This window comes from Misgurnus anguillicaudatus, chromosome 9 (genome assembly GCF_027580225.2).
Source record: "Misgurnus anguillicaudatus chromosome 9, ASM2758022v2, whole genome shotgun sequence".
In the NCBI taxonomy this organism is placed as follows: Eukaryota; Metazoa; Chordata; class Actinopteri; order Cypriniformes; family Cobitidae; genus Misgurnus; species Misgurnus anguillicaudatus.
Window position 1 is genome coordinate 2791115 of NC_073345.2, and position 18457 is coordinate 2809571.

Below are 18457 nucleotides of genomic sequence, written 5' to 3' on the forward strand. Positions count from 1 at the left end.
CAAAGCCAGTACAACCTGACCCTAATACCACAGCAACCTTATCTCCCTCACACACTGTCAGGACAGACCAGAATAGTCAATAATATGCAAGTGAACAGACAAACAAATACTTTAAATCTCTCATCTCAGCATCTCTCTATATATACACATCCAGAGCTGTAGAAGTTCATCATTAATGAGGTCGTAGACATGGAGAGAGGAAGATGAGGAAACCCTTATCATCTTCATCTTCACTTATCAGAATCACTTTGGTTGTTATTGTTCTTTCTTTTTTTTAGAAAATTATTTGCTTTGAATAGGGCTGCCAAAATGTTTAATGTGTGATTAATGCAACGTGCAATTTCTGTGACCCTTGGCTTAGCCAGTTGTTGGATAAATTGAGACGCAGCCTTTAGAGAGTAAATGTCACCTGTGCTGTCTAAATTAGTCTGAATGAGCAGGGCCTCATTTTTAGCAACTTTTGAGGCAAAAGCATTTTGGTCGAAATTGAGGTTTTCTTAAAAATAAGAACATTTAAGCTCTCGTCTAGTGATCCCAAATTCTCTAAATAGTCATCAAACGATCTTTTGTCTGTTTTCTGAGTATACCGTCATTAGTTTTGATTTTAAAATATTAGAATTAGAAATTAGAAAATAAAGTGCGGGACTTGCTTGATGTTAAAATAGTTATTAAGAGAGATAAAGTTTGGGACCAGATTGATGTTTAAAGAGTTATTATGACCGACAAGACTCAATAACAATCTTCCTCACGCTTACTGACACATCTGAAGCATACATAGACCCCGATATATATATATACACACACAGAATTACAGTTTTAAAAATACAGTGCCCTCCACAATTATTGGCACCCCTGTTTAATATGTGGTCGTGGACTTCTAAAAATTCTTCTTTTTATTTAAACAACATAGAACCCAAATGCAAAAAAAGACAAAAATCCAACCCTTGCTTTAAGTACATTACCTTGGTGGTAAAGAACCCACACGTCCAGAAAAAAAAAACCCGAAATCATGTGTCCACAATTATTGGCACCCCTGATATTAATACTATTAATACTTTGTACAACCCCCTTTTGCCAACACGACAGCACTTAATCTCCTCCTATAACATTTCACAAGATTGAAGAACACAGAGAGAGGGATCTTTGACCATTCTTCTTTGCATAATCTTTCTAGATCATCCAGTGTCCTGGGTCCTCTCTTCTTTAGCTCGCCCCACAGGTTTTCGATTGGGTTGAGGTCTGGGGACTGAGATGGCCATAGGAGGACCTTGAGTTTGTGACTGCTGAACCATTTTTGTGTAGATTTTGCCACAGATTTTGGATCATTATCCTGCTGAAAGCCCCAATGACGACCCATCTTCAGCTTTCTGGCAGAGGCCCTCTGGTTTTTATTTAAAATGTCCTGGAAGTTTAAAGCATTCATAGTGCCATGCACCCTAAATGGCCTTTTGAAGAGAAACAGGCCCACAGCATCACAGATCCTCCACCATACTTCACGGTGGGCATGGGGTGCTTTTCGGATACTCATCTTTTGTTTTACGCCAGACCCACTTAGAGTGTTTGTTGTCAAAAAGCTCAATCTTAGTCTCATCTGAGCAAAGCACATGATCCCAGTTGAAGTTCCAGTACCGCTTAGCAAACTCCAGATGTTTACGTTCGTGAGAAAAGGCTTTTTCCGTGCATGCCTCCCAAACAGCTTGTTGGCATGTATAGAGGTTCTGATAACTGTTATGGAGACTTTGTAACCCCAAGATGCCACTCTTTGATGCAATTCTGTGACAGTAAGCTTAGGAAAAAAATTTACTTCTCTAACCATACTCCTCACTGTGCGTTGTGGCAAGATAAACTTGGGACCTCTTCCAGCCTTGTTTGTCACTGTTCCAGTTGTTTTAAACTTCTTAATGATTCCTCTGACTGTAAATAGGGGCAAGTTAAGGCGAGTGGCTATTTTCTTGTAGCCATTGCCTGACTTATGAAGGTCGACACACATCTGCCTTACTTGAATGGTGTGTTCTATTGTCTTTGCCATAATGACAAATGGGTAAGAGAATAAGACCTCTTTGTCACGTCATATTTATACTCCAGGGAAACAGGAAGTCATGAATTACTAATTAAAACTTCCTAGATACCCTGACCAATTTTAGCAACTACAGAAAAATATATTTAAAACTTTTTTTTATTATTTTCATAGGAATTGTTAGGGGTGCCAATAATTGTGGAACAGGTGATTTTATAATATTTTTTTTTTCCTAATTCGTGGACTTTTTAAAAAGTATTATTAACTTGTGCTAAAGGGTATATTTTTCAAAAAATTTCTGTTAGAGATTATGCTTCTGCAAAAAAAAGAATTAATTTGATCACTTTTAACACATTTCAAACAGGGGTGCCAATAATTGTGGAGGGCACTGTATCTGTTTTGACAACAAGTCACGCAGATATAATCTGTTATGTCTTAAGTGAATGTTTGATTTACTGTTGGGGAAAAATATCTGATGTCTAACATTATATTAGATCCTTGCATTACAGTAGATCTGAAAGCTGTCTGTCTCAATGTCAATCAAACAGTAAAAGAAAAAAACGTTTAACATAGTTTTTGACCTTGTGTGTGATAAATCTATTAGTTTAAGTGGTGATTTTAAGGTATGGATGCTGTTATTTTGTTTTTAACAAAATCTTTAACTGGATTTTACTTAAAATTACTTTTGCCGACTCTTTCACTAATAATAAACATACATTTGCATAAAGCATCCATATTTGTCCATGCCCATGGTGATGAGAGTATTAAAAACTTAAAAAGTGTTAAATTAAGATAAAAAATGTGTGATTAAATTGCGATTAATCACGAGTTAACTCATTGCAATCATTAGATTAATCTAGATTAAATATTGTAATCGATTGACAGCCCTAGTTTTGAACCATAAAATGCTTTGATTTAATTTTAGCCACATACAGTATGACTGGGTGATACAGAATCAATAAATAAATCAATGTAATCAACATAACCTAATAATATTGAATATATATACCTAACAAATTGTGGCAGTGCCTTTACAAATGTAGTTTTCTATTTAGTTTCTAGTCAGTTTTCCTTTTCAGTTTTGGGTATTTTGAAGTCCCTCGCAGGTTTATAACTCTTATGTAGTCTATGCTAGGCAATCTGAAGTTTGTGTCAGTTAGCTGGCACTTGCATAAAGCGAAAGGTGCTTTTTATAGGTCACTACTCACTAACTTCAGTACTGGGAATTGTAGTAAGACTTGGCACTTTATCAAGTGTCAGACTGTTAGCAGTACGCTCAGGAATTTGTGCAAACATCTGCATAATTCCCAGTTTCTGATGAGCATGGATATTCCTGCTAATGATCAAATGATATTTGTCTGTGATTAAACCAAACATGAATGTCATCGATGAGCTTTTAATTAGTTGGTATTAAAGCTTAGTATTACACAAAATAATGATTGGAATGCAAATTGTGTAGCTAGAAAATGTGTGTTAGGTCTGAACTTATTCTTGTGACGTTTTGCTGATTTGCTATCATTTTAAAATCTTGGTGGTGGTGTGCTCTGGATTGCAGCCCATATTTCCGGACTGCGTGACATTCCCAGAAGTTTAAATATGCTGTAAAGGTCTTTCCCGGCTGCAGGGCGTCCCTGTGGATCTGAAGCGTTCTTTGTTTCATTCCGAGTTGACAAAAGCTCTTCTGTCTTTGTAGGACAACAATCTGCAGCCTGTACACTATGCCACGTGTCTCTGAGCCCGTCTGGCTCACTATGATGGCGGGTGCACCCGAGAAGAACCAGCTCTGTGGGCACTTCATGAAAGATCTGGCCCATCTCATGGAACAAGCCTCCAAAAACCAGTTGAGTAACGTCAAGTATGGCGTTGTTTGGCACGGATAGTCGTGTAGTAGTTTTTTGTAACGCATTTCTTCTTTGTCTTTTCTCTAGATTCCTCCCTGCGCTTCTGACTGCTGTTCTCACTAACCATCTAGCCTGGGTTCCTACAGTCATGCCTAATGGTCAGCCACCCATTAAAATCTTTCTGGAGAAGCACTCCTCTCAGAGTGTGGACATGCTGGCCAAAACGCATCCCTACAACCCACTTTGGGCACAATTAGGTAATGAAGCCTGATGTAGTGTTCAAATATGTGTATTTCGCCACCTAGTGGTGTGTTGATAGATATTACTTACCACCATAAAATGTGTATGTTGAAGGCAATCCTTAAAAACCATCTTTGCTGTAAATTTCAGAAAAGTCCAGTAGTGTGTTTGTGTGCCCATTCATGTGTGATGGTGGACACCTCAGATTCAGGATCAGCCGTTTGCTAGTTCAACAAATCCAACTTGGAGGGCCAGTAAGGAAGATGACTTAAATCTCCTTATGATCGCCACCATGGTCATCATTATACTCCTTATTTACAGCCTAATAGAGCCATCATAATGCTAGGGCCACACCAAAAGATTTTTTTAATCCTATCATTTTTAAAATGTGAGAGACCACAAACATGACGAAAAAATCAACGATTTAACACTTTTTTTTGTTCCTGTTGTGTGTGGAGTGTCGATATGTGTTCATGACAGCTCACCACACACACCATCAGATTAACTTCACAAACAGTGCGAGTCTAAGCTGAGAACACAATGTCTCTCGCGGCCAAACGTGACTTCACAGTAAACAACTACAGAAGTCATGGGATAAGATTACTGATGAAGTCCTGAGGAAATATTTTGACACTATGCCAGAGAGATGTGCTGCAAATGGTGGATAAACCAAATATTAAGTTAAAAGTGGATAAAACAGTAGGACTCACTTCATCTGATATTTACATGATATCATGATTTGGAGGCAAAAACTGGTCAATATTTTCAGATCTGTCAGGTGTTCTAATAATTTTGGCCACCACTGTACATATAACCCATTGCACAGCGTTCCCACGGGTCCTTGAAATCTTTGAAAGTTTGTGAATCTGTGGGGAAAAATTCAAGGCCTGGGGAAGTTTTTGAAAATATACATACACAGATAGAGATCATTGAAGATGCTTGAATCTATTTTATGCAAGAATGAAAAAAAATCCATATTAATCCCTGTGTAGTGTAGGATAATATCATATAAATTCTAGACTTTAGCACACATGCTAAACTGTTCACTTTCAATGCTTATATCTTCTGTATGCGAATATTGATTCATACCAAAATGCTTTTTTGCATAGTTGTGTTTGACACATGAAAACGTCTCGGGTTACGTATGTAACTGTTGTTCCCTGAGAAGGGAACGAGACGCTGCGTCTCCCTTGCCATACTAATATTTCAGATAGCAATATACTCCCACGTCACACAGTTTTTGTCGTTAAGCCTCACCATTGGTTGAATTTGATAAACACATTCAGACGCGTCCCCAAAGTGTCACCCCAGTGATGCAGCGCGAGTTCCCTCGAAAGGGAACTGTAACAATGTATCTTAAAAGGTAATACGATGTACCCTTGCTCTCACTTGAAATGTGTCCCCACATTTAGTCCTTGAATTTGAGGGTATTGGACCTGGAAAGTTCTTGAATTTGAAGTTAACTAAGGTGTGTGAACCCTGATTGCAGACAAACTGCACCGCATTGATTTTTCATTATGCTTTGCTGCAGGTGACCTGTACGGGGCGATCGGCTCGCCTGTGCGCCTGTCTCGTACGGTAGTGGTTGGTCAACGTCAGGAGCTCGTTCAGCGCCTTCTCTCTGTGCTGACGTACTTCATCCGATGCTCGGAGTTGCTGGAAACGCATCTGCTGGAAAGCGCGGAGGACGAGGCCATTGTGATGCCCGGCTCGCTCATCACCACATCGCTGCGTCGTGGAGAGGTGGAGGAGTCTGACTACGTGCTAGTTACTGTGCACAAGCCTAGCCAAGACTACCTGTCCCAGGGGGCTGAGACAGAGGAGGACAGCTACCCCTCCAAAGATAACAACCTACAGAGCAGCACATGTACGGATAAAGAGGCTCCAGATGGTTGCAGACATCCGTGTCCTGTTATGCCGGTTTTCGATGGGGATGACAGCAGCGTCTGCAGAGAAGCAGGGAGCGTACGGGTCGAAACTCGACTGGAGACCGTCGTAAAGGTTGGATCCACCTCGCCGCATGAGAGTGGAGCCATGCTTGAGGTTCGGGGAGATGTGCCGTCGGCAGTGTGGACTGAGGTGGAGGGTGTCGGTTTGCCCATCAAGAACTTCCGCTCATCAGACGTTCTGTTAGAGAAGTCTTCACCTGACGAGAGCTCGCTCGCATCCCGTCAAGATGGGAATGAACCCTCTTCCAAAGTCACGTTTCTCATCGGTGACTCTATGTCTCCCGAGTCTGATATGGAGAGTCGGCAACTCAAGGTGGAAAAGGAGGTCAAGAAACACAAGAAGCTCCTAAAAGACGACCAGTATAAACCATGTAATGGTGTACAGCAGACTGAGGCCAAGGCTAAACCTCAAGTGGACCAAATCAAGACCAACGACGACAAGACGGGTTTATTTCTACCGCAGTTGATCCCAAGGACACAAGGAGACTGTGTGGACATGTTCGATGAGTATTTTAATGAGGACAATCCTGTGGAGACGAGGACTATTGATGATGTCTCACAAACAGGGACTGATGCAGGAAGAGGCACAGAAGGATCCAATCGCTGTACATGTGGTACTGGAAACCTTGGCACAAATTGCTGCAAAACCTGCTGCTCTTTTGAGCAGGACAGAGGCATAGAAATATCTCTGAGCGTCCCTTCCCTAATCAATGATGGGGGCCAGAAGAAAGCCGTCCCACTGAACGACTGGGACATTCCTCGAAACGAGAGCTCTGATAGTGCACTTGGCGACAGCGAGAGTGAGGATGCGGGACAGGAGATGGCCAGACAAGAACACGACGGATCGTTTTACAGCCAAGAGCAGGCCGACTGGCAAGATGAACTAGAGGTGCCTTTACCAGGGGCTAAGAGCCGTCACATTTTACTGGAGTGTGTTATCTGTGTGCACTAGTTTTGTATCGCTAATATCTGTTAAATCAAAATGAACATGATTGATGTCTTTCTGCTAGGGCTAAGCTGGTAGAGAACTACTCTAAACCAAGTATTGCCAACTTTGGGAGGTCATTGTTTGGTGGATACTGTCCATCATACGTTCCAGACTTTGTTCTGCACGGAATTCCTAATGATGAGAAACTGAAGCAAAACATCATGTCAGACCTCGCCCATGCTGTACAGGTAACTGCAGTTTATCATTCATAAAATATTGACATTACTCATAAATCATCACCTGTTCATGCTGTCTGTTTGCCAAGTAGTTAGTTGGTTAGCATCAATATTACCACTGATTATTCTTGGTGATCGATTTTGTTGCTACCATGACTAATAAACTTTTAAGTATTAGTTCTTATGCAATTTAATAGTTATGTTTTGAGATATTTGGTACACTTGTAAGGCTTTAGTGACTACAGCTCCCAAATTATAATTACTGATAAAAAGTGTAGGCAATATTTAAAATAAATGAAGAGTTCAGATGCAAAACCCTCTGTAGGGCTCCAGACTGCGACTGTTTTTGAGACAGCGCAAGCATTTTTTACAAGCACTCGCGCATGTGCGATCTGCAAATTTGGAATTGTGATCGCGAGCCGTTTAAACGCAAGCTTTTCTTTAGCTAAGCACTTTGGTTGCTATGATACTTCTGTTTTGTTTATCAGTCATTGTACGATGCGCCAGTTGCATAGATATGTACATTAGATGTCGCCTTGGCTACGGCAGTTCATTGGACCGAATGCGTCAAATAGAGCCGCCATCTTGAAACAGGGGAGCCCTGCATTAGCATCATTGTAGGCAATTGGGTAACAGAAATAAAATCATCATAAATCGTCATGAATGCGATTTTCTTGGGGTTTTTTTGGTTCTTTCCAACAGTCAGACATGTATTTAGCATTGAGTTTTGATATTATGAAAATCTACTTTTTCTAACTGCAATGCATAGTGCTTGTAGGCCTATCATCAGCAGCACAAAAGTCCGGCATCGTCCATGAATTCGAAGTACAGGTGGAGATAGCGGCATAACCTGGCTACTTCTTATGGCAAGACCCCTGTTTCAAGATGACGGCGGTTTGACGCATACTTAGAACCCCAAGGCGACATCTAGTGTACATATCTATGCGCCAGTTGGTTGTTGTGGTGTTGTCCCGCCCCTCCTCCACTGTGATTGGACGGCTGAGTGAAAAGTGACATTGACGAGCTGAGTGTTTCACCAAAATTTGAACATTTTCCCCCTCTGAGCCCTCAGCACTAAACTTGGAAACAGACAATACGGGCACAGGGCACCGTGGCAGCCCTGCTCTTAGTGTACATTGACACAGGCCGTCAGCGTTAACCCTTCTCATTTACTTTTGAATGTATGACGTCATGCATTAACAAACTGAATTGTTGATCCGTCGGCTTCACTGGCATTCCTCCCGGGAGTAGATGTACATTTCTCAACTTTTCAAGCCCCAAGCTGGTGTCAGCCAATCTTATTTTCACAAATGTCACTGTCACTGACATTTTATAAATGAGATGTGGAAATGTATTTCAATAATGTGATGGATTATTACAAGAACAGGATTTACTTGTGGCTTGTACACGACTTTTTCTTACTTTGAAGCACCCCGTGTTGGATGAGCCTATCGCAGAGGCCGTCTGCATTATCGCAGACACTGAGAAGTGGACGGTGCAGGTGGCCAGTAGCCAGAGGCGATCGTCTGACAAACTGGGTAAAGAAGTGCTCGTGTCCAACCTCGTCTCCGTCCTGCTCCAATCTACTTGCCAGCTCTACCGTCTCAACGTGTCTCCAAACTTTGTAAGTCACTTTAGCCACATTCGCATTTGCTCTTCTTTTATCATTTTGATGAAGCCAGTCTGTTTCTGTTTCTATTTGCTTTGTTACTGTTTGTTGTACCCATAAAACTACTTTGAATCTAAACTCATTGTGTGACAATGGTTACACAACAAACATCACAGGAACACAGTGACATGGTTAGCGTTTAATACACACAGACACGCCTGTCATTAATGAACTTCTGCACGTGCTCCATCCCTTCAGTGTTTTTTTTTTTTACTTTTTTATGTTTTTTTTTCTTGACCATATTTACATCCATTTCTAACAATTCCACAGCTTTTCCTCAAATCACAACACACAAAAAAGACCACATATGTGCGTAAGACAAACTTGTCATGTTTTGCTTTCCAGTGTATAATGCATCTCGAGGACCGGCTCCAGGAATTGTATTTCAAGAGCAAAATGTTGGCGGAGTATTTGAAAGGACAGACCAGAGTGCACGTGAAAGAGCTTGGCATGGTTCTTGGGTAAGAATGTACTTCAGTATCTCCTTTCCTGTGTGTTGTACTGTTAGCCACAAATCTGATCAGTACCTTCGCTTTCCAACAAATGATGTGATTTCTCCTTCATACCCACAGGATTGAGTCTAATGATCTGCCCCTGTTGGCAGCCATCGCGAGCACTCACTCGCCGTACGTTGCCCAGATTCTCCTGTAGAGGGGACACGGCGAGTTAGAGACTCTTTATTCCCCGTCAGCAGCAGGGCGGCGTACTCCAGACTTGGACAGACCACTGGCTTCAGCGACCTGTTTAATGATCTGATATCAGTGTTTAATGCCTCCTGTGGGAATCATCATCTCAGGGTCAGCAGCCTGCAGGACAGATGCTCTGCCAATAGATGGCAGCAAAGCTACATGCTGCTGTGATGCTGTGGCATTCACATATAAATCCAGAAACGTGACCTGGGGATATCACTTTTTTACCTTATAAAGGGACATATGAACTATATTTTTAATTCCATGAAGCATATTTTGTGTTTGTTTTGTTTCTTTCTTCAACCTGTACGAATGTAGAAGCCAAAGAAGACACACAATGCGAACAAATACTTCAGCAGTTATGAACTTCTTATAATGCACCTTCTTGAAAATGACATGGGATGGTTTATTCAGTAATTACAGAATCAGTTTTATGATTTTAAATGAATATATCAGACAATTCTGCAGTGATTATCGCAGTGATGATCAAGTATATTCCTTCAATGTGTTTACAAGTGAGCTAACATTGTTGTGTCCGCCTGTCGAGTCAAATGAAAAAGAGCTCCTACCTCGAACCTTCGATTTCACCGACACACTTTTTTCAACAAGTTCAGTGAAACATTTAAGGTAAACGTTACCAGGATTACCCATGAATGAGCTCTGAGGACTCACCTTAGCAGAACATCCTGTTAAGGGAATTTTATCGGTGTGATTGTTTAGGACACAACATGCTTTCCGGAGAGTCCGTTCGGAGGAAACGTGCAGTGGTCACCATTCACTACATTTTATTTGTGCTGCTGGACCTTTTTTAATAGCGATTCTGGGACATTTTCATTTTTTGATTGAAATGCTGATATTTTTAATGCTATGACTCCACTTTGCTTGCAGCTCGACCGTGTTTACTGCTGAAATGCCTGCAAAGAGCGAATGAATCAGAAGAAATGCCTCAAAGTCTGTCGAGATAATCATGGTGTGCTTTCACAAAAAAGCTAAAGGGAAATCGAATTTGTTTGACACATGTATTCACCGTTGCATAGATGTTTATGATTGGCTTATTTTGTCTTTGGGTCAAAGTGCGCATCGAAGTCTTAATTGATGTGACGTTTAAAGAACAAGTTTAGCAAGAGGCATTGCTGGTTATTTTGCTGGTTAAAATGTGTACGACATGCTTCTGTATAAAATTTGTTTAATTTTGTAATTTAAAAAAAACAAACAAATCTGCATCCATTTGTCTTCTACTAAATGTGTATTTATATGTAATTTCTTTATACAAATATACATTTAATTTATTTACTTAGCATGCATTGATAAATGTAAGCTGTATACACTGTTTAATTTTCCTTTATGTATTTGTACATAATGCCTCTCTTTGTGACCTTTATGTTTCCCAATTTTTATGGGAATATTGTGCAATAAATATGTCCGCATTACAAATGTACAAGCATGTGAAACTCTTTTCAACTGATCTTGTCATTTTCACTCGACTCATCTCTACTGACTGACCGACAGCATCACATGCGTTCATCAACGTTGTTCTTTCTAATCTAAATCAACTACTTTGTACAAGCAAGCATAAGAGTTTATACTCATTGAAGTTCTCAGTACTCATTTGTAGTCAGGATCTCATTGAAGTATTAGAAAGAATCAAAGATAACTGCTGTGCAGAAACTCTTTTCCGGCTCTTATTTTTCATATTTCTCCTCAACGGATGCTTATTCTCTTGATGGGGAAGGTTCAAAATTGAAAGCTGCACTTCTCCACTTGATCCCATACCTAGTGATTTGTTTAAATCATGTCTCGCTTCCCTATGCCCGGTTGTTCTGAGTATAGTAAATGATTCATGCACATGGGTGTTGTACCTGCTGCACTTAAAAAAAGAACAACGGAGACTGGGACAACCTCAATAACTTTCGTCCCATTTCAAATTGTGAGACTGTGGCCTCACAATTACACACCCATCTCGCTGTCAATAATCTTTTGGAGCCACTTCAATCTGGTTTCCGTAAATTACATAGCAGTGAAACAGCTCTAGTCAAGGTCACAAATGACCTGTTAGTCGCCGCGGACTCTGGCTGTCTTTCCATTTTGATTCTCCTCAATCTAAGTGCAGCATTTGACACAGTGGATCATTCTCTTCTACTCAATTGATTGGAAAATGTTTTTGGACTTACTGATACTGTGTTATATTGGTTTAAGTCTTTCCTCTCAGATCGTAAGCAGTTTGTGTCTCTGGGTGGATGCAGATTCAAAATTGGAACAGTGCAATTTGGAGTTCCCCACGGATCTGTTCTAAGTCCCTTGCTTTTTAGTATGTACATTTTCTTAGATCCTTGGGTCTTAATTTTCATTTTTATGCAGACACAAATTTATATTTCACTAGTTCGCCTTCGCATTCAGGTTTTAATGATTAATGCTAAACGAGCTTGGCTTGCTGTCCTCGAAGGGAGCTCTGTACCTGAGCTCTGAACCTTCAGAGAGAGCGAACCTGAGGCTGGAGCTCGAGCCCCAAGTTCAACCCCCTCCAACAGAACTGCAAAGAGGAAGAAAGAGAGAGAGAGAAGGAGGAGGAGATGGGGAGGAGGAGGGATGCTGGAAAAAATTGCAGCTGGTTGCGGAGGCCTGAAGGCTGCCTTATATACGCCCATGATGATGATGATGATTGACAGGCCTGAATGTTTAGGCTCCTCCCGAACCTACGTTTAGAACTACATTCACTCAAAGCCTGCCGATAACACAGCTGTTGCCTTTTTAGAACACTGCATTTCTGAGATAAAACTGCGGATGTCTCAAAATGTTCTCTGTCTCAACAGTGACAAGACTGAGGTTATGCTAATTGGTTCACCCCAACAACTCCGCAAAGCCGATGCTGTAACCTTAACGGTGGATGGTTCTGCTTTGGAGTTTCAAACAAAATTAAAAAATTTGGGGGTGATGTTTGTTGCAAATTTAACATTTGATCCTCATGTCCAAAATATAGTAAAAGTTTCCTTTTTTCATCTTAGAAATATTGCACGATTGCGCCCCATGTTATCATTCTCTGTGGCTGAAAAATTGATAAACTCATTTGTCGCATCGACTACTGTAATGCTCTGCTTGCTGGGGTTTCTAAATCTACCCTAAACAAATTACAGTATGTCCAAAACTCTGCAGCCAGAATCCTGACAGGAACCAGGCATGGTGAGCACATCGCTCCTATTCTGGAGTCCTTGCACTGGCTCCCAGTTAGGTTTCGTGTTGATTTTAAAATCCTCATGCTCACCTACAAGGCCTTGAATGGTTTAGCACCACATTATCTGTCTGAACTTTTAACTGCATATGCACCAAGACGCAATATTCCATCCTCTGTCTCTGGCTTTTCAATGGTTTCTTCGACGCGTTTATGCTCTATGGGTGACCGGGCATTTTCTTCACTTGCTCCCAGGCTCTGGAATACTCTTCCCATTGAGATTCGACAGGCCAAAGTATTTTAAATCCTCACTTAAAACTTATTTTTTTTAGGTTATAATATAAGTTATTTTTTTCCCTTTGTACGCATCTTTTTTATATGTTCTTAAATTTTATGTATATGTATTTTATATGATTCTGTAAAGCGCTTTGAGATGCAACTTTAAAGGTGCTATATAAAATCAAGTTTATTATTACTATTATTAGTGTGGACTGGTCTTAGTGATTAGTGTAGTATAGTGTGGACCAGTTTCATTGATCAATGTAGTTTAGTGTGGACTGGTCTCAGAGAGCAGCTTAGTTTAGTGTGGACCGGTTTCATTGATCAATGTAGTTTAGTGTGGACTGGTCTCAGTGATCAGCTTAGTTTAGTGTGGACCGGTTTCATTGATCAATGTAGTTTAGTGTGTACTAGTCTTAGTGATCAGTGTAGTTTATTGTCGACCGGTTTCATTGATCAATGTAGTTTAGTGTGGACCGGTTTCATTGATCAATGTAGTTTAGTGTGGACGGGTTTCATTGATCAATGTAGTTTAGTGTGGACTGGTCTCAGAGAGCAGCTTAGTTTAGTGTGGACCGGTTTCATTGATCAATGTAGTTTAGTGTGGACTGGTCTCAGTGATCAGCTTAGTTTAGTGTGTACTAGTCTCAGTGATCAGTGTAGTTTAGTGTGGACTGGTTTCATTGATCAATGTAGTGTGGACCGGTTTCATTGATCATTGTAGTTTAGTGTGGACTGGTCTCAGTGATCAGCTTAGTTTAGTGTGGACTAGTCTCAGAGATCAGCTTAGTTTAGTGTGGACCGGTTTCATTGATCAATGTAGTTTAGTGTGGACTGGTCTCAGAGATCAGCTTAGTTTAGTGTGGACCGGTTTCATTGATCAATGTAGTTTAGTGTGGACCGGTTTCATTGATCAATGTAGTTTAGTGTGTACTAGTCTTAGTGATCAGTGTAGTTTATTGTCGACCAGTTTCATTGATCAATGTAGTTTAGTGTGGACTGGTCTCAGTGATCAGCTTAGTTTAGTGTGTACTAGTCTTAGTGATCAGTGTAGTTTAGTGTGGACCGGTTTCATTGATCAATGTAGTTTAGTGTGGACTGGTCTCAGTGATCAGCTTAGTTTAGTGTATACTAGTCTTAGTGATCAGTGTAGTTTAGTGTGGACCGGTTTCATTGATCAATGTAGTTTAGTGTGGACTGGTCTCAGAGATCAGTGTAGTTGTGGACCGGTTTCATTGATCAATGTAGTTTAGTGTGGACTGGTCTCAGAGATCAGCTTAGTTTAGTGTGGACCGGTTTCATTGATCAATGTAGTTTAGTGTGGACCGGTTTCATTGATCAATGTAGTTTAGTGTGTACTAGTCTTAGTGATCAGTGTAGTTTATTGTCGACCGGTTTCATTGATCAATGTAGTTTAGTGTGGACTGGTCTCAGTGATCAGCTTAGTTTAGTGTGTACTAATCTTAGTGATCAGTGTAGTTTAGTGTGGACTGGTTTCATTGATCAATGTAGTTTAGTGTGGACTGGTCTCAGTGGTAAGCTTAGGTCCATCAGTGTAGTTTAGTGTGGACCGGTTTCATTGAACAATGTAGTTTAGTGTGGACTGGTCTCAGTGATCAGTGTAGTTGTGGACCGGTTTCATTGATCAATGTAGTTTAGTGTGGACTGGTCTCAGTGGTAAGCTTAGGGTCCATTGATCAGTGTAGTTTAGTGTGGACCGGTTTCATTGATCAATGTAGTTTAGTGTGGACCGGTTTCATTGATCAATGTAGTTTAGTGTGGACGGGTTTCATTGATCAATGTAGTTTAGTGTGGACTGGTCTCAGAGAGCAGCTTAGTTTAGTGTGGACCGGTTTCATTGATCAATGTAGTTTAGTGTGGACTGGTCTCAGTGATCAGCTTAGTTTAGTGTGTACTAGTCTCAGTGATCAGTGTAGTTTAGTGTGGACTGGTTTCATTGATCAATGTAGTGTGGACCGGTTTCATTGATCATTGTAGTTTAGTGTGGACTGGTCTCAGTGATCAGCTTAGTTTAGTGTGGACTAGTCTCAGAGATCAGCTTAGTTTAGTGTGGACCGGTTTCATTGATCAATGTAGTTTAGTGTGGACTGGTCTCAGAGATCAGCTTAGTTTAGTGTGGACCGGTTTCATTGATCAATGTAGTTTAGTGTGGACCGGTTTCATTGATCAATGTAGTTTAGTGTGTACTAGTCTTAGTGATCAGTGTAGTTTATTGTCGACCAGTTTCATTGATCAATGTAGTTTAGTGTGGACTGGTCTCAGTGATCAGCTTAGTTTAGTGTGTACTAATCTTAGTGATCAGTGTAGTTTAGTGTGGACTGGTTTCATTGATCAATGTAGTTTAGTGTGGACTGGTCTCAGTGGTAAGCTTAGGTCCATCAGTGTAGTTTAGTGTGGACCGGTTTCATTGAACAATGTAGTTTAGTGTGTACTGGTCTCAGTGATCAGTGTAGTTGTGGACCGGTTTCATTGATCAATGTAGTTTAGTGTGGACTGGTCTCAGTGGTAAGCTTAGGGTCCATTGATCAGTGTAGTTTAGTGTGGACCGGTTTCATTGATCAATGTAGTTTAGTGTGGACGGGTTTCATTGATCAAGGTAGTTTAGTGTGGACTGGTCTCAGTGATCCGCTTAGTTTAGTGTGTACTAGTCTTAGTGATCAGTGTAGTTTAGTGTGGACCGGTTTCATTGATCAATGTAGTTTAGTGTGGACTGGTCTCAGTGATCAGCTTAGTTTAGTGTATACTAGTCTTAGTGATCAGTGTAGTTTAGTGTGGACCGGTTTCATTGATCAATGTAGTTTAGTGTGGACGGGTTTCATTGATCAATGTAGTTTAGTGTGGACCGTCTCAGTGATCAATGTAGTTTAGTGTGGACCGGTTTCATTGATGAATGTAGTTTAGTGTGGACTGGTCTCAGTGATCCGCTTAGTTTAGTGTGTACTAGTCTTAGTGATCTGTGTAGTTTAGTGTGGACCGGTTTCATTGATCAATGTAGTTTAGTGTGTACTAGTCTTAGTGATCAGTGTAGTTTAGTGTGGACCGGTTTCATTGATCAATGTAGTTTAGTGTGGACTGGTCTCAGTGATCAGCTTAGTTTAGTGTGTACTAATCTTAGTGATCAGTGTAGTTTAGTGTGGACCGGTTTCATTGATCAATGTAGTTTAGTGTGGACTGGTCTCAGTGATCAGCTTAGTTTAGTGTGTACTAGTCTTAGTGATACGTGTAGTTAAGTGTGGACCGGTTTCATTGAACAATGTAGTTTAGTGTGGACTGGTCTCAGTGATCAGTGTAGTTGTGGACCGGTTTCATTGATCAATGTAGTTTAGTGTGGACTGGTCTCAGTGGTAAGCTTAGGTCCATCAGTGTAGTTTAGTGTGGACCGGTTTGTGGACCGGTTTCATTGATCAATGTAGTTTAGTGTGGACTAAACTAAACTAAAGTGTGTACCGGTTTCATTGATTAATGTAGTTTAGTGTGGACTGGTCTCAGTGATCAGTGTAGTTTAGTGTGGACTGGTTTCATTGATCAATGTAGTTTAGTGTGGACTGGTCTTAGTGATCAGTGTAGTTTATTGTGGACCGGTTTCATTGATCAATGTAGTTTAGTGTGGACTGGTCTTAGTAATCAGTGTAGTACAGTGTGGATCGGTCTCAGTGATCAGTGTAGTTTTGTGTGGACTGGTCTCAGTGATCAGCTTAGTTTAGTGTGTACTAGTCTCTGTGATCAGTGTAGTTTAGTGTGGAACGGTCTCAATGATCAGTGTAATTTAGTCTGGACTGGTATCAGTGATCAGCTTAGTTCAGGGTGTATCTACTGGTCTTAGTGATCAGTGTAGTTTAGTGTGAACCGGTTTCATTGATCAATGTAGTTTAGTGTGGACTGGTCTCAGTGATCAGCTTAGTTTAGTGTGTACTAATCTTAGTGATCAGTGTAGTTTAGTGTGGACTGGTTTCATTGATCAATGTAGTTTAGTGTGGACTGGTCTCAGTGATCAGTGTAGTTTAGTGTGGACCGGTTTCATTGATCAATGTAGTTTAGTGTGTACTAGTCTTAGTGATCAGTGTAGTTTAGTGTGGACCGGTTTCATTGATCAATGTAGTTTAGTGTGGACTGGTCTCAGTGATCAGCTTAGTTTAGTGTGTACTAGTCTTAGTTATCAGTGTAGTTTAGTGTGGACCGGTTTCATTGATCAATGTAGTTTAGTATGGACGGGTTTTAATGATCAATGTAGTTTAGTGTGGACCGTCTCAGTGATCAATGTAGTTTAGTGTGGACCGGTTTCATTGATCAATGTAGTTTAGTGTGGACTGGTCTCAGTGATCCGCTTAGTTTAGTGTGTACTAGTCTTAGTGATCAGTGTAGTTTAGTGTGGACCGGTTTCATTGATCAATGTAGTTTAGTGTGTACTAGTCTTAGTGATCAGTGTAGTTTAGTGTGGACCGGTTTCATTGATCAATGTAGTTTAGTGTGGACTGGTCTCAGTGATCAGCTTAGTTTAGTGTGTACTAGTCTTAGTGATCAGTGTAGTTTAGTGTGGACCGGTTTCATTGATCAATGTAGTTTAGTGTGGACGGGTTTCATTGATCAATGTAGTTTAGTGTGGACCGTCTCAGTGATCAGTGTAGTTTAGTGTGGACCGTCTCAGTGATCAATGTAGTTTAGTGTGGACCGGTTTCATTAATCAATGTAGTTTAGTGTGGACTGGTCTCAGTGATCCGCTTAGTTTAGTGTGTACTAGTCTTAGTGATCAGTGTAGTTTAGTGTGGACCGGTTTCATTGATCAATGTAGTTTAGTGTGTACTAGTCTTAGTGATCAGTGTAGTTTAGTGTGGACCGGTTTCATTGATCAGTGTAGTTTAGTGTGGACTGGTCTCAGTGATCAGTGTAGTTGTGGACCGGTTTCATTGATCAATGTAGTTTAGTGTGGACTGGTCTCAGTGGTAAGCTTAGGTCCATCAGTGTAGTTTAGTGTGGACCGGTTTCATTGATCAATGTAGTTTAGTGTGGACTAAACTAAACTAAAGTGTGGACCGGTTTCACTGATTAATGTAGTTTAGTGTGGACTGGTCTCAGTGATCAGCTTAGTTTAGTGTGTACTAGTCTCAGTGATCAGTATAGTTTAGTGTGGACCGGTTTCATTGATCAATGTAGTTTAGTGTGGACTGGTCTTAGTGATCAGCTTAGTTTAGTGTGTACTAGTCTCTGTGATCAGTGTAGTTTAGTGTGGAACGGTCTCAATGATCAGTGTAATTTAGTCTGGACTGGTATCAGTGATCAGCTTAGTTCAGGGTGTAACTACTGGTCTTAGTGATCAGTGTAGTTTAGTGTGAACCGGTTTCAGTGATCAGTGTAAGTTAGTTTAGGACTGGTTTCAGTGATCAGTGTAGTTTAGGACTGGTTTCAGTGATCAGTTTAGCGTGTA

At 40.7% G+C, this 18457-nt stretch overlaps 1 protein-coding gene across 3 annotated transcripts in view; it reads left to right on the plus strand.

Moving 5' to 3' along the window:
- The window catches only part of fnip1 (folliculin interacting protein 1), a 32493-nt gene extending 22382 nt beyond the window's left edge, over window positions 1-10111 (plus strand). For all 3 annotated transcript variants that reach the window (XM_073871023.1, XM_073871025.1, XM_073871024.1), the window contains 7 exons: window positions 3711-3857; window positions 3946-4115; window positions 5630-6949; window positions 7057-7223; window positions 8641-8835; window positions 9226-9341; window positions 9453-10111. In XM_073871023.1, the coding sequence (XP_073727124.1) occupies window positions 3711-3857; window positions 3946-4115; window positions 5630-6949; window positions 7057-7223; window positions 8641-8835; window positions 9226-9341; window positions 9453-9531 (2194 nt within the window). In that variant the 3' untranslated portion in view covers window positions 9532-10111. The remainder of the gene's footprint in view (window positions 1-3710; window positions 3858-3945; window positions 4116-5629; window positions 6950-7056; window positions 7224-8640; window positions 8836-9225; window positions 9342-9452) is intronic.
- Window positions 10112-18457: the final 8346 nt, after the last annotated feature.